This window comes from Myotis myotis, unplaced genomic scaffold (assembly GCF_014108235.1).
Source record: "Myotis myotis isolate mMyoMyo1 unplaced genomic scaffold, mMyoMyo1.p scaffold_m19_p_11, whole genome shotgun sequence".
NCBI classification, from domain to species: domain Eukaryota; kingdom Metazoa; phylum Chordata; class Mammalia; order Chiroptera; family Vespertilionidae; genus Myotis; species Myotis myotis.
In genome coordinates this window covers 36,911,614-36,927,917 of record NW_023416315.1, presented here as the reverse complement: position 1 = coordinate 36,927,917, position 16,304 = coordinate 36,911,614, and the positions used below count along the sequence as shown (strand labels likewise).

The following is a 16,304-nucleotide window of genomic DNA, read 5'->3' as shown; positions in this document are numbered from 1 at the left end:
GCCCCAGCACCTGGCTCCGGCCCGGCCAGGTGGAGGCCTTCCAGCCAGCCCACGGCCTGGGGGTCCGGCCGCCCGGGGGTCACGGAGTGAACTGCTGGGGCTCCAGCCGCGGGCAGCCCCGGACCCCCGTTCCGCCGCACGGAGACCGCGGCGGGACAGGCCCCGCGAGCGCAGGCCGTGCCCCCGGCCCGCGGGCCCTCGCCCACCGCCGGGGGTGGGGCGGCCGCGCGGCGGGCCGGGCTCGGCGCCCTCGGTCGGCCGCCAGAGGCTCCCTCTCGCTCCCTCTCCTGGGATTTGGCTGCCGGGCTCCCTCTCTCTGCGGCCCTAGAGTTAATCCCAGCGGCCGAGGTGAGGCACCTGTTACCCCAGGTCTCCCTCAGCCCCGCGGCCTCTGCCCCGTGACCCCCCGACTCCCCCGCGGCCAAACGGCCGGCGCGGGGACGGCACGTGGGCGCAGCCCCCTCCCGGGCGGGCCGCCCGGGCCCCGGGGTGCGAGCGCGTCGGGGCGGCCCCGCCATGGCGTTGGGCAGCGCCGCGCGCCGCCGGGGGTCGCCCGCCGCGGGCAGGGCGCGCGTGGGGGCCGCGGCGCGAGGGGAAGCGGCCGCCTCCGCCGCCCCCCGCGCGGCGCCGTGAGGAGCGGGTGGAGGGCACGGAGCGGGCGGCGCGGAGCCGAGCGGCGGCCACCGGGGGGCGGGGGCGCCGGGGAGGAGGGGGGGAGCGCGGCCGCCCGACCCTCCCCGCCGGCGGCGGCTCCGGCTCGGGTAAGGGGGAGGCTGCTCGCGGGGCGAGGAGTTGGGGCGGGCGGAGAGGGCGAGGGACAGATCGGGGCGCACAAAGGCTGAGTTGCAGGCGGGGGTGGGGGTGGGCTGTGGCTGGGAGCGGTAGGTGGAGGAGCGGAGGCATGATCAGTGGGATCTATTGTTTCCTGGCACGTTGGGCGGAAAAACAAAGGGATTTGTGATCCTTACCCTGTCATTTTTTTTTTTTTTTTGGTCCTTTCCCTTTTTAAATGTGGCTGGGGAGCCCGGCTCTCCCCGCGCCACGCCGGGAGCCGCCTGGCAGCCGCCGGGAGCCGCAGCCAGTGTGCTAGGACTCCAGGTGCTCCTTGGCACCGAGCGAGACTGCGACCTCCTCCCGTCGCGCTCGGCGTCACCTGCTCTCCCGGCCCTGCCCCGGGGCCGAGGGACGGCGTCCCGAACCTGGCAGGGGAATCGGCCGCCTCTCAAGTTGGTGTTATTTATGTTTGTCTTTGGTGAGGGCAGGTTTTGAATCCCCCGGCTGCCCCAGCTCCCCCGCCCCCGCCCCCTCGGGCAGGAGTAGGCGGGGGAGGGAGTGGGGGGGAGGAGGAGCGGGGGAGGGGAGGGTGTGTGAGGCTGAAGCCGAGGTCCGGGTGGAAGGAGATGATGATCCGATGCCTTACCCCAAACCAGGCACCACACTCCCGAGCCTTTCTTGTTTGTCTGCATGGGCCGTGCATGCGTGCTGGGCCAGGAGCCGAGTTTGGCGACGATTTAAGTGAAAGTGTGTGTCTTCCTCAGCTGACGGTGCGTGGGGGCTGATGGAGCTCGGCCTAATATGAAAATCCCAAACCAAAACCAAATGAAAAAAACCTTTAGAAGATCTTGGAAGTATTTATGGCCGCCCTGATGGGTATGAAATCCAGCTGTGGGCTCCAGGAGAGCAGCAAGCCTGCATTGCGTTGCATGTTGAGCTTGTAGTAAGTTAGAGGCAAGCAGGAATAAACACATCAGGGCTGTTAAAGAGAGGTTTCATGGTACATTTGCTTTCTGATCATCACATTCTCATGCTTTTATTCCCATGACATTCTACATCCCTTTCCGTAATTAATAATATCCACTCTGAGGAAACTTCCAAATATTTGCTGTAACTGGACTGAGAGGGAAACGTATTGCCATTTTAAGAACTTGGTTCTGCTTGTTTTGGTCTGATAGTGCACTAGTGTTGCTCTGGGGATGCTGTAAACGAGAACCCTGGACCAGAAGGAGGGAAGGAAGCCTCCGTAGGCATGTTTTGGAGTTTGTAAACATAGTTCCCAAACTTTTAATTGTATTTAAACAGAAAGAAGAACTTTTGTCTGATGTGAAGAGTCCCAAATGAAATTCATGTTTCTGGGCAGTTTGAAGATTTCTTAAAGATGTACAAACTGCTGGTTTCTTTTAAGGTGATTCACAAAAGCAATCAAAACTTGGGCTAAAGTATTGCTTCCAAGTGTGCTTGTATGACTTGTATGTGTGCATGTGTGTGATTTGGGTAGAGATCTCCAAATTGTGTTTGAAACATTTTGTTACCAGAGACCAGAGTTATAACTTTTAAAGTCTTGGCTTTTAAATTCCAGCTCTGATAAGTAATTTCCTCTGTTTGAAGCCACTTTGAAAGGAAAAGTGTATGTTAGTTGAGTAAACATAAATTCAAATAAGTAAATGAATTCAGAAATTCATTCTTTTCTATTACAGATGAACCTCTAGTCTTGCTTTGAAAAAGCCATTTTGTGTAACTCTTGACTGAATAATTTCCTAATACACCTGTTGCGTGGATCCCTGACACAGTATGCTATTTGAGAGGTACTTTTGCTTGATCAAATACTGGTGATTAGAGAAGAGAGGTATTTTTTTTTTCCTGATCATTATGAACATTGGCTTTTCACCCTGAAATAAAAATGTTGAAAACCGAGTCTTCAGGCGAACGAACCACTCTCAGAAGTGCCTCTCCTCACAGGAATGCGTACAGAACTGAGTTCCAGGCACTGAAAAGTACCTTTGACAAACCCAAGTCAGATGGGGAACAAAAAACAAAAGAAGGTGAGGGCTCCCAGCAGAGCAGGGGGAGGAAATATGGCTCCAATGTCAACAGAATTAAAAACCTATTTATGCAGATGGGCATGGAACCCAATGAGAATGCTGCAGTCATTGCCAAAACAAGGGGGAAAGGTGGCCCGTCATCCCCTCAGAGAAGAATGAGGCCCAAAGAATTTCTGGAGAAAACAGATGGCTCAGTTGTTAAGTTGGAGTCCTCTGTTTCAGAGCGAATTAGTAGATTTGACACAATGCACGATGGCCCTTCATATTCTAAGTTCACAGAAACCCGGAAGTTGTTTGAGCGAAGTGTGCATGAATCAGGGCAAAACAACCGTTACTCCCCAAAGAAAGAGAAAGCTGGAGGGAATGAACCTCAGGATGAATGGGGTGGTTCGAAGTCCAACAGAGGCAGTACTGACTCCTTGGACAGCCTTAGCTCCCGGACAGAGGCTGTCTCCCCAACTGTGAGTCAACTGAGTGCAGTATTTGAGAACACCGATTCCCCCAATTCCATCATTTCTGAGAAGGCTGAAAATGAGTACTCAGTGACTGGACATTATCCCCTCAATTTACCAGCTGTGACTGTTACAAATCTCGACACCTTTAGTCGTCTTAAGGATTCTGATTCTTGCACTCCTCCAAGCAAACACGGTGATGATGCAGAGGATGCTCAGAAGAGCGACACATCCCCTGTACCAGAAGTGGCTTCGAAAAGTACCTCTCTCGCTTTGATACCTAGTGAAGAGGCAGAGCTGAGCAAGGAAGCTGAGGACTCCACATCTAACCAAGAGACTCCCGACAGAGTTGACAAAGACGTTCCCGGAGAACCTTGTGCTGAGAACAAGGCAATGCCAGAGTCTGACATCCTCTCCCTCCAGAGTGAGCCTTTAGAAGATGCCAAAGCTAATTTGGTTGGGAATGAGGCAGCAATGACACAGAAGAAAGAGCTTGCAGGTGGTGATTTTATCTCTGCTGATGCTTCTGGATCCAGCTGTGGGAAGGAAGTACCTGAAGATTCAAGTAATATTGAGAGTCCCCATGTTTACATGCACAGTGACTATAATGTATATAGGGTAAGATCCAGGTATAATTCCGACTGGCGAGAGACAGGCACTGAACAGGATGAGCAGGAGGATAGTGATGAAAACAATTACTATCAACCTGACATGGAATACTCGGAAATCGTTGGATTGCCAGAAGAAGAAGAAATCCCCACAAATAGGAAAATTAAATTTAGTAGTGCTCCAATTAAGGTAAGTAGGTTTTCTCAGTTTGTTTTGCAAGTTTTTCCCCCCTAAGTTTTCTTAGTAGTATTTGGGCCTAACTGTATGCAGAACAGATTTTGACAACTAGAAGGAATTCAGGGTTGTTGATATACACATGTTGTTGGTGATTTTAAAAGTATGGGAGATATCCATCATATTTCCTGATGTGCTTTAGAGTTGCATAAGCCAGTATTGAGTAATATTAAAGTTGGAGAAGTTTGGGGATTGTGAGATACTTTCCAGTGGACCAGAGTGTGAATATAATATTATGAACACTAAAAACCAGGGGTGTTAGTCTGAAATAGAGTGACTTCTATAACTAATTTTACCTAAAGTTACCCATAAATAATAACATTTTCTGAATCTAAACACTAGGATATCAAGTATAACACACCAAAGGGAGTCTTATGGTAGCTTGAAATAATACTCTATTTCCTAGCTTCAAAAAATCTGAGTTATCCCTTCCTTAAGTGTAAATGGATTGTGAGGAATGTTGGAATTTTTTTTTTTTTTTTTTTTGGTACTGCTACTTGGTAGTGAAAGCTTGATTCATGGAAATATATTAGCGGACTTAAATACTTTAATTGGAAAGCTATTACTGTAAATAGTTTTGCGTTCAGAATTTGATCTGTAGCTTTAAAGTGAAACTTTGTGAAAGGAAGTTAAGTTGATTTGCCACTCATGGATTTATTTTTACCCCTTGAAAACTGGATAAATGCCAGCTGAATTCGGATGCTCTATTCTAACGACTTCACTTAGTTCACATTTGGTAGAGGAATAGCACAGAGTACATCAGCAGCGGGTGGTGAAACATTATTAGCTGGTAATGGCAACAGGGTTAAGGAGTTGAGTGTCAGTATCTCCTGGAGTGCTGTTTCAGAGTGTCCTTGCCCCAGCCCCGTCCCAGGATCCTGGCATGCCCTCCTAGGGGAATCTGGAGGCAGCATGTGTAGTTTCAAACCACTTCTAGGGGCTTCTATCTTACACACTGTATATATGATAGATTTGGAATTTGAAATGGTTTCTTACTAAATTTTCTCCTCAAAATCTCTAATCACTGTCTACTGTCATTTCCATCTTAGGAAACTCCGATATAAGGCTGTAAGATGTGTAGTTTACAAAGCAAAGAGAAATCTGACCTTGCTTTAATGATGCAGTACTGTTTTGAAATAAAGTTATAACCTGTGAAGTTGCCTACAGGTGTTAGACGGGAAACTTTCATTTCACTAATGTAAGGCAGAAATTCTGGATCAGACCGGGCCATGTCAAGGTCAACTGTGTGTAAACTAGAGATGTGAGTCTAGTTCCTGAGCAAGCTAAGTTTACTTGCAGTGCTTTGCCCTCTTCCTTTGTTATTCTCCCTGATACCCCCCAAATCCAGGCACTGGCTTTAGTGAGCCTGTTCCGGCTTGTTCAATGAGCTCCTGAATTTGACAGTTCATGTCCCCTTTGCAAGTGCTCCCATTTGAACATCATTGTTCTACCCCTTAGGAAGAAAGCAATAAGATTAAATTGTTTCACATTGAACAAAGCAAGAATAACTGAAATGAACTCTTCAAGGAGTTTGTTAAAACCAGTGACTGACTCCCTTTTGGGCGGGGGGCGGGGGGGGGTTGCAGCTTATGAAAGTTGATCAAGTAGAATGCTACCCATTCAGCCAAATGGGGCACCTGCTATGTATCTGGGTTCTGTGCTGCCCAAAATATAACTGCATAGTAATAGGTTTAATGAACTATAAAGGATTTATCATTGAAATATGACTGTTCATATATGATCAAACCAGTTTTGGGATATGAAACTTCGAATATCAAGTGATTTTTTCCCTAGTATTGCTTATATCAGTAAGCATTTTGCCTTTTAATTTTTATACAATAAAGATACTGTATATTTCATATAACAAAGAATGAAATAGATTACATATATTTAAGTTTAGCACATTTCACCAAGAACATATAGATCAAGCAAAATATTTGTAAAGCAGAGAGATAAATGCCCTGTGTTTTATCAGGCAGTTAGCAGTACTAGTTGGAGTGGATTAACTTTACAAACAGAAGATTTCATTCTTTGCCCTTTGTAATGAATAAGTCAGTTACTCTTTCTTGTTGTTCCCATTGTTTAACATGTAAGTGTGGTTTCACTTGGAAATTTTGAGAGCTACTTTTCTACTGGGTGATGTTCATGATGGTAATATCTAGATTAATTTGCAATTAAGACTTTGCCTTAGAGAGTAGTAACACTTACTAAATTCAGTGTGTATTTATTGAAGGCTTGTGTGTGTATTCTGATGCTGTTTGCTGCAGGAGAACAAAAACTTATTGGGTTATGTCTTTCCTCTGTAAGCTTGTAGAGTCAAGACTTAAACACAAGGTATTTAAACCCATGTAATAGTGTAAAAACTTGTTCCTAAGTGTCTAATGAGTACTATAAATGTCCTTGGCTGTACTAGGTGCATGGAGTGATCAGGACCTGGTCAATCATTTGGAAGAGAATACACTCAGCTATTTCATATGTGTATTTCTTTATTCTTTTTATAAAGCATTATTTATAGAATGAGAAGTTATGATTTCCAACCAAAATCTTTTCCTTTGAAATTTAAACACACACCTTTTTTCAGAAGCAATGGGAAGCATATTCCTTACAGAAATGATCTTTAGAACTTTTACATACTTTTTCTGATACTCTCATCTTATTCTTCACAAGGGTAAGCATTCTCAACACCTTTGGCCTCTTGTTTTAGATCTTGTTTATGATCTCAGTGTATGTGATGTCCTCAGTTTCTATTTCAATTCTCCTATAGATATTTTAGATAGATACTTCCCTCGATTATAAATCTAATTTTCAGTCTGGACTTAGAAAGTCATTTGAATCATACCTGATCTTTCTTGTGTAGCCTATTCCTTATATATAATTGCTGGTGACTTTTAGAAATAGTTGGATTGTTTCTTAATGGATAGGTTAATGTGTTTCATAGTGTCCTGGAAAACTATAATGAGATTAATAATAGAAAACATAAAATCCAACTTCGAGATACGGAGTGAAGGAGTGTTATGAACCATGCTAATTTGAGACATGGAATTATGCCTTTATTCTCAGGAATTTCTCAAAACCAAGAAGTTGAATGAATTAAATTTGTCTTATATAAATCAAGATAGAAAGGGCGACACTTTTTCATTCTTTATGTTAATTCAGAACATTTACTGAGTCCTTACTATATGTTTAGGAACAATGCAAATGCGATAAATATATGAAATGATTGGAGCCTATCAAGTTAGAAACTGCTGGTAGGTGGGAAGTGCACAGCCCATTAGGGATGCCTCTAAGGCTATTTTCAATCCTCTGCTTGGATGATGTTTCTAAGGCCACTGAGACTTTATTAAGGAAGCCATACCCCGTTCTCTGTTTCTGGTAGCCTTATACCTTTCGGATTGGTGCTCTTGAAACATAGTGTATCTGAAAAGGGATATTTTCTAATTCTCAGCAAGAAGGAGATTGCAGGGTTAATGCTGAGGTGCAGTGCACTATACTTTTCTGAGTGTTTCCTCAAACTGTATAGAGTTTTACAGACCTGGGTTCAAAGGAGAATCACCCAGGGCAGCTGTGTTGCTCTAAACCCTACATCAGTGATGGCAAACCTTTTGAGCTCGGCATGTCAGCATTTTGAAAAACCCTAACTTAACTCTGGTGCTGTGTCACATAAAGAAATGTTTTGATATTTACAACCATAGTAAAGATTTATATTTTTGATTATTTATTTTATATATTTAAATGCCATTTAACAAAGAAAAATCAACCAAAAAAATGAGTTCGTGTGTCACCTCTGACACGTGTGTCATAGGTTCGTCATCACTGCCCTACATGCTAGTTGTTGAAAACAGTTTCATTAGCGTTTTCTTCTTCACTTGGGGCTCTGCATTATCAGGGGGTACACAAGGCTTTTTATTCAGGATAGTGCTCTGAGCATAGTTCTGAGATCCCAGTTTCTGTCTTTGTGGAGCTTTTTCTATCTAAAAGTCTCCCTCAGTGCTTCTTAAACTTAATATGCGTATGAATCAACCGGGGATCTTTTAAAATGTGGATTTGTGATTCAGTAGGTGTTTTGTGGGCAGTTACCTTGATGCGATGGTTAGCCTCCAAGTATGCTACCAGCTATCAGAGGTTATGGCATACAGGCTCAGCAGCCAAATTAATATGCTGGAGTCACACGATTTATCAACTCGGTTTAAAACCCACAGCCGGAAGCAAGAGGAAAGCCATAGAGTAAGTTCATATACCTACAGTGCTAACGAGTTTGGAAGGGCCCACTGCCTGAGTCCTGGGTACACAGTATTCATATGTCCCATTCCTTTTTCACCTCAACCTTCCCCATTGATGGTGTGGTTATGAGGACTAAAGTTGATGTGTGAGCAAGGACTCCACCGACTAATGATCCAGACTTGCTCCAACACAGAGTGAGGACAGGTGCACTTAGATACCGCTGTAGCGTTGCCAGTTTGCCTGCTGATGAGCCATGGGTTTTATTTGCATTTCTTGGGTAGAGCACCCAGGATAGGACCATGTTGAGTGTCCTAATGGGTGGCTGAAATGGAGAAGACATAGCTGTCAGTCCAGATATGGCATGATGATAATTTGATCTTTCCATCCCTTTCTATTTGCAAGTAAACCTCTGTTATTTTCCATCATGTTTTCTATTTTAGCATGTCTTACAGGTTACTAACTTATTTATTTAACACATATTATGAATTGTGCTCTCTTCTTACAAGCTTTTTTAAAAAAAATATATATTTTTATTGATTTCAGAGAGGAAGAGGGAGAGAGAGATAGAAACATCAGTGATGAGAAAGAATCACCGATCGGCTACCTCCTGCATGTCCCCCAATGGGGACTGAGCCCGCAACCCAGGCATAAGCCCTTGACCGGAATCGAACCTGGAACCCTTCAGTCCCCAGGCCCATGCTCTATCCATTGAATCAAATCAGCCAGGGCTCCTCTTACAAGCTTTTATCACCTATACTTAATCAAGCCTCTGAGTGTTGCCTCTTTCATAAGCTGCTAGCTTATGAAATAATCAAACATTATCACTTCTTATGAGTTTCTCTACCTTTATAACAGAATTTAATATTCTCAAGTAAATCAGCAAACTCAGAAAACTGGAGGTCTGGGGTGAGATTTTGCATTTCTAATAAGTGCTCAAGTTAGTGCTGGGCTTCTTTCTGGTCAAGAGACTCCTCTTTGGGATCTGATTTTGAATTACAGTCTCTTGACTTCTGAAAGGGGCTAGTTCTAAAATACTGGGGAAGCTCATTTAACAAATCTGCTTTCCAGATGGGTCCGCTGTATGTAGCTGGTTGTGTGGAATAATATTCTTTGAAGATGAAACAGGTGTAAAGTTGTAAAGTGCATGAAGCACTTTGTCTCTGAATACCAAAGCGGATTATGACCCCTAAATTCATTAGGAGTTTGGATCATTAAAAATTCTGAATGCTTTGTGTGGTCGAAGTTTTTAAGTCTAAAAAGACAGGAGGAGGAAGTTCCCGATAGATTCAGAAATTCCATTTCTGTCATTATTTTGGACTCTAAATTAATATATTTCTAGAGAGAGTATAAGAATTGCCTTCTTAGTTAGTTTGCTGTTATTTGGATAACTTTGATGTCATGACATCTAAATTGGACATCCTTTTAAGTTTTGATGTTTTGTAGCATAACCAGGTAAACGTCAAATATTTGAATATACTGTGTAAAGCCTAATACTGAATATTTATTGAATGAAACCCTTTTCTAATATTGAGTACATATACTAACACCTTCCCCCCCACCCTCACTGAACTTTGGTCATTTGACATGTAAAAAAGAATTATTCTATACAGCAAAATATTACAGATATTTGTTGTCATTTATTTATAATACAAAGATTTAAAGTTTCTTGCTTTTTGTGTCATCCATATATTTTATCTTCCTCACAAAGGACACTAGGACTTTAAAGATAAGAGGCTGAATTTTGGGGAAAATAACTTTATTATATTATTCATCTACTGTTTACTTTATTAACCCAGTTATATGCCCCTCAGCAGTAATTTGACTTAAATCTCGTCTGCATTAGCTTTTCTCTAACATCCTCTTCACCACTCAAAAAGAAAAAGATTTCAGAATTTCTGTAGAAATATACAGTTAGATATAGGATAACTTTGTATAAACAAGACAAACATTGCTGTATTAAACTCTGAATATTATTTCTTGGGTGCTCGCTTTACAACAATATACTGAATATTATTTCTCAGTTTTTGTTTTGTTATCCAACTTATTTAATGCTTTTTCATAATTTTCTGTGCTCTTTCTTTTTGGCTCTATTTCAATTCTGTTCTTTTGCCTCCTTATAGTCTACAGTTTCTCATTTTGAATAGGAAGACAACATTTCAAATGCTGCTTTATACTTTTATTCCTAGTCACTTAAAATAATTTCCCCTTGTTCTAATCTCTTCATTTTGGTTTGTGACACAGCAACTTAAAGATGAAAAGTACTTAAGTGTAATCTAGTGTAATTTCCCACTCACTTTAGTTAGCCCTTCAAGTAGCATATTGTTGACAGATGATCCTTCAGCTTCTGCTTAAATAATTCCGCTATGGGGAGTTTATTATTTTGCAAGGTCAAAGGAAAGTTATAAGAAGGGACATGCTGTGTGTGTGAGTGCTCACGCGCATGCACATATATGTGCTTATTTTCATTTACTTTTAACTTGCAATTTTCTATTGAGATAAAATTCAAATAATACAAAATTCCTATTTTAAAGCATACAATTTAGCAGTTGGCCGTATATTTACAGTGTTGTGCAGCCGTCACTGTTTTCTCATTCTAGAAAATTTCCACCACCCTAGAAAGAACCCCTGTGCCTGTTAGCAGTCACTCCCAATTTTCCTTCTTCCCGCATCCTCTGGCAAACACTAATCTACTTTCTGTCTCTATGGGTTTGCCTCTTCTGGACATTTCTTATAAATGGAATCAGGAGCAGGCTTTTAAAAGGAATACAGGAGACACAAAGAGTATGACTTGGGATACGTTACAATTTAAGATTGCGTGAGGACATCAGACTACAGGAAAGTCAAAGAGCAAAGGCAAAATAATGTTCTGGACGGTGACATGGTCTAAAGATTAAGTGGCAAGGTGTGGGAGCAACAAATTCTGCCTGCACGTTTATGCAGTGTCTTGGAGAGGGAGAGGACAAGAGACTGAGGCGACGGCAGGGCACAGGAAGGGGTGAGGGTACGTATTTGTCAACTGAGGAAGACCAGTGTACGCAGCAAAGAGGATGGCTGCAGCAGCCCCCTGGTTCGGGACACTGCGCTTCTGTTCACGTGCTCTGAAACTGCTGTTGATGAGGCGTAAGTCTCTGCTTCAGCAGAGCGTGTCTTTAAAGGCACAAATAGTGCTAGTGCCGATTTTCATCTTTACACTGGCCTTTTCTAGCACGTCGGGACCCTTACCCTTTTCTAATGATCTGATGCTTATTGCCTCCTACCGCTCTTATGTTGTTGCTTTCATGATTCTTTTATGTTGACTGGAATTGTTCATGGACCAACTTCACTGTTTGTTTTAAAAATTTTTCTCATCTTTCATTATTTCAATATAGAGTTCAAATGCCATACTTAATATTCTCTGTAATATAACCATCTGTGAGGTGAGTAATTATGGGTGGGCGTTTATTTAGTTTATTGCACATTGTCTACTGAAGCATCTTATATTTATTACTATTAAGTATTATTAACTGGTAATGAAAGTAACCAAGAGTGACTTGATATTCTGTAAACTTGGGAAAATTTGCCTCTTAAGGTCTTCATTTTCTTATTTGTAATTGAGGCTATCTTACCTGTAATTTATCACTAAGACACCTTTATCAGCTTTAACATCTTGTGATTTTTCTGTAAAACGTATTTATTTGTACAATACCATTATTATACCTAGTAAATATCTGCGCTATCATTTCAAAGGGAAAATTTCGGGCATCTTTTGTTAAAATGTCAAAATGAAGAATTTATAGTCAAGCGCTCTTGCGAATGTTATTTATGCTATACATTATAAGTAAACATTTTTAAGTGATTAAAATATTAAATCTAAGAGAGTGCATTTTTATAGAGTGTACATCTAGAGTACATCTTCAGAACGGCTCGATTATTGAAATTAGTGTTGAACTATATGTTAATACACCCTGCTGGGAACCTAAGAATAAAGAGAGAAATGCTTTGTAATACAGCTGCTGACATATTAATTGCTTCACTCACTTTTGTTCTGGAAATAGCTTTACCGCATAGTTCAGCATAATTGAGATACTGGTAATTTTTTGCTCAGTTCCTAAATTTTCAGCCTAATTTGCTTCTCTTTTTCACGCACTCATCTTTACAAAAAAGGACAATGAAATAGGCAGAGTATAAAAATATCTGAAAATACAATATTTTAGGAGAAAAGTTTTCTTCTTTGCTCACCTAATCTATTTCAAGAGGGATTTTTGAAAAGCATTTGTAAAGTTAAATCTGTTCCTTATATATTTATGTATGAAGAAAAGTGGTTTTATATGAGATGCTCATCTTGCAAATTATTTTCTACACACAGTGGGCTAGATTGGGACACAGAGTGATTGGTGCGGGTCAAACGGATAAACAGAGTCCTGACCGTGGAGGCTTCTTTCCAGGAGTGACCAGTTGAGTCAGTATTTGGTGTTGTCCCCTTGATGCTTTTGGACCAGCGTGGCCTTGAGAAGCCGCGTGACTGTGCCCGAGTCTGCCACTCTGCAGTGAGGTGCACCTTCCTCTGTCATCCACTTCAGATCTCTCCTTCAAAAATTACTTTTACTCTTCATTTTCTTTCAGAAATTTATCAGGACAGAGTTTCACGGAGAGTACGTTTATCCTGGAAAATTTATCTAGAATACAGGGATTATAGAGTCCTAAAGCCAGGAGTGTCTGTTCAGGCTCCTGAACGGTTTTTCTTCCTCTGTAAGGGACCTCAGTGGACGAGAGAGCTGGACAGCTTTATTGGTCGGTGTTTGAGATCCACCTGTGAGTCAGTGCCGTGCTGATGGGTTCTTTTACTAAGCACTTGTTTCAGATAAAATAGATGTACCAAGTTGTTACATAAAGGAAGAAAAAGACAAATTCGCCTTTTTTGTTATTAATCAACTGGTGTAAGTATTTTTTTTTTTTTAAGAAACCATTCCTCAAGGGGAGAGGCAAAACTTTGCTGTAGGGTGTTTGAATACTGTCTTGTGCACCATTGCATAAAACATATTTACTTTTAGAAGTTTATTCTGTAGGTAGAATAATAAAGGGCAGTAATTTAAATGGTGCATCAGTTACTACGGACTGTGCCCAGAGCACCGATTTCCTCTTAGAAATTTTAAGGTTGAGCATGGAACATTAAAATAAATACTTAAACAAAATAAAAGCTGATCCAGAAATGAAAAATCCACGGTAAAACAGGGAAAGTAGAATACAGTCATGATGATAATGTAGATCTTCATTGACTTTTGGTATCTGCGCATAACACTAAATTAACAATGAAAGGGAATTAACCCTATATACAGTGTTTTGTTCAGCATCTACAGTTATTTAGATTATTTAGCTAGAAACCTAAAAGTAAAATTATTGGCTAAAATACGTGTAAGCCATTTATACATACTGCCTGAATTATTACAATTAGCACTCCATTGGAATGACTTTCTCACAATCCCTGCACGAGCACTGGTATTATTTATATGCTTTACAGTTTTCAGTTTGGTAGATGAAAAATGTCTTTCATAATTTCTATGTATTATATTGATTTATTGGTGAGTTTGAATGATTTCATATATTTACAGGCCTTTTTAAGATATGAATTCTGAATGTTTATTGCCTTTTTTTGGTCAATGATTGTTAGTAAGGAGTTTATCAAAGTGTTATTTGTCTTGGTAGACAGCTAAAAGAACTCATGTATCCAATAATAGGGAAATGGTTAAATTAATTATGACATATATACATGGTGTAATAGGATAAAAACTGTTTTAAATCATATTTTCTAGAATTTTTAAAAATGAGAAATATTTTACAATATTGTGTAGGGTAAAAAGACTGGTAAAATATTTAATTGCATTTTCATCATTATTTTATTTTTAAAGTATATGTATTTACATCTAGAACAAAGATTGAAAGCTCATTTATCAAAATGTTAATTCTCGTTATTTCTGGATGGAGACAATAAAGGTGATGTTTAAAAAAATTACTTTTATTTTTCTAAATTTACTAAATTTTGTATAATGAACATGTTATTGCTTTAATTATATAAATATAAAAAAGGTGATGGGGGTCACAATTGAAATGATCAGCAATAACAACTTAGGAAGTTGAAAAAAACAAATTTTTAATACCTTCTAAGATTGTAGTAATATTTAATATAATTTTATTTGGCAGTCATTGTATCATAGGAAAAACATTTTGGTTGAGGAGTGTAAATTTATGGAATACTGAAGAAGGGTTGGTGAACTTTTGACAGTTGAATTCATTAAGTGCATACTATTTTACTTCTTGATAAAATTGATCCCACATTTGTGGCAAGCTTGTAAGTATCATGGGGGGAAGACTTTTCAATGTATTTTAAATTATGGTGTAACATTTGTATATCTGTTAGATATTTTCCTTGAGTTGCTGTTGTGTTACTTAAAATATGCCTTAAAAACTGGGCATGTATTCTAGATTTGAAGTGAAAAATACTTGAAAAGGCAGTCTTACTAAAATTAATACATATTTGTTTAAAGAAAGCCTAACAATGGTCTCAGGTGAGATTATGTCTTTCTTTTTGATCTGTTAAATCAGTAAGCCACAACAGGCTTTCTCTCTCCAAAGATGAGACAGTAGAGAAATCAAATTTAGTATCTGGTCTATATGTAATCCTATGAAAACACTCGGTTAAAAACAGGATTTCGAGTTCTAGACCTCCACAGTGTCCTTTTGAATATGTTTCCTGTTCCAAAACACCAACCAGTATGTAGTTTCCTGTTGTTCTCTTTAACAAAACTTTTAGCTGAAAAGAGAATCATTTGATGTAGGATTAGATTATATGGTAGTGTATAATATTTTTAGTTAGAGTCAAAGGGTCAGTTCCTCTTATACATTGGGTTGTGTTCTATCTTTGAAAAGCTTTTGTAGATAATGCTGGAGTTTATAAAGGAGAAAAATATTTTTGTTGGGTGGTAGAGTTTTCCGAAATTAGAAATTTAAAGTATTGCTTCCGGCCTAATTAGATCAACTGATAACTCAAATCTTAACAGTTGCAAGCAGTTTGGCATTTTATAAGCTCTTGTGAAGTCCTAATTAAATTGCCTTATTATTTAATCTGATGCTACATTATAATTTTTCATTATGTATAGTTAAAGCTTAATATGGCTAATAAATTCTATTTGTATTTCATTGAATACTGAGTTTATAGTGGTAATATTTAGATGGTTGTATATTATTATAGGGATTATTTAAAGAAAAAAGGCAACATTATTATGCATCCAACCAAGTTTGAGATGAGACTTGTGTTTTTCCATTGGAGACCATGATTCCTGTAGAATTGTTATGTTGCTCGTTTCTTTTTTGAATAATGAGGTCTGTGATTTATATGTTTAAGGAACTGGAGAGCTATCAGGAGGTTGCCCCATTTGCAGATGTAGCAGTCGGAAGTTTTAGTTTAAAGTTACTTGGTTTTGATTCAATGAATTTCTCACCCTTAATTAGAGAAGAACCATTGACTAAGTAGAATTGATCTATCTCACTGGAGGGTGATGGAAATAAACTCTAAATATTGATATGAAATAATTTTAATGTTTAGGCAATATATTAGGGTTCTATTTAATGTTTAGGTAATATATTAGGGTTCTCCAGAGAAACAGGACCAATAGTGTGTATATGTGTGTGTGTGTGTGATACACATGCATATGTATGTATGTATATGGAGAGAGAGATTTAAGGAATTAGTTATGGAGGCAGTGCTGCTAGGCTAGAGACCCAGGGAAGAACTGAGGTTGCAGTTCAAGTCCAAAAGTGTCAATTAGAAGACCCAGGGCAGAACCCAGGTTAGGCACTCTGGGTTCAAGTCTGAAGGCTATCTACTTGAGAGTTCCTTCTTGCTCAGGGCGAAGTCAGTCCTTTGTGCTATTTAGGCCTTCTACTGATTGGATGAGGTCTTAATACCCAGACAGGTATTCACTCAAAGTTAACC

At 40.3% G+C, this 16,304-nt stretch overlaps 1 protein-coding gene across 9 annotated transcripts in view; it reads left to right on the top strand.

Moving 5' to 3' along the window:
- The first annotated feature begins 274 nt into the window (after positions 1 to 274).
- Positions 275 to 16,304, top strand: part of PPP1R9A (protein phosphatase 1 regulatory subunit 9A) — a 269,341-nt gene continuing 253,311 nt past the window's right edge. For 8 of the 9 annotated variants that reach the window (XM_036328141.1, XM_036328139.1, XM_036328137.1 and 5 more), the window contains exons 1-2: positions 699 to 761; positions 2,475 to 4,069. In XM_036328141.1, the coding sequence (XP_036184034.1) occupies positions 2,678 to 4,069 (1,392 nt within the window). In that variant the 5' untranslated portion in view covers positions 699 to 761; positions 2,475 to 2,677. Of the gene's footprint in view, positions 349 to 698; positions 762 to 2,474; positions 4,070 to 16,304 lie in introns of those variants that run through there. The other variant, XM_036328133.1, reaches the window with a different exon arrangement.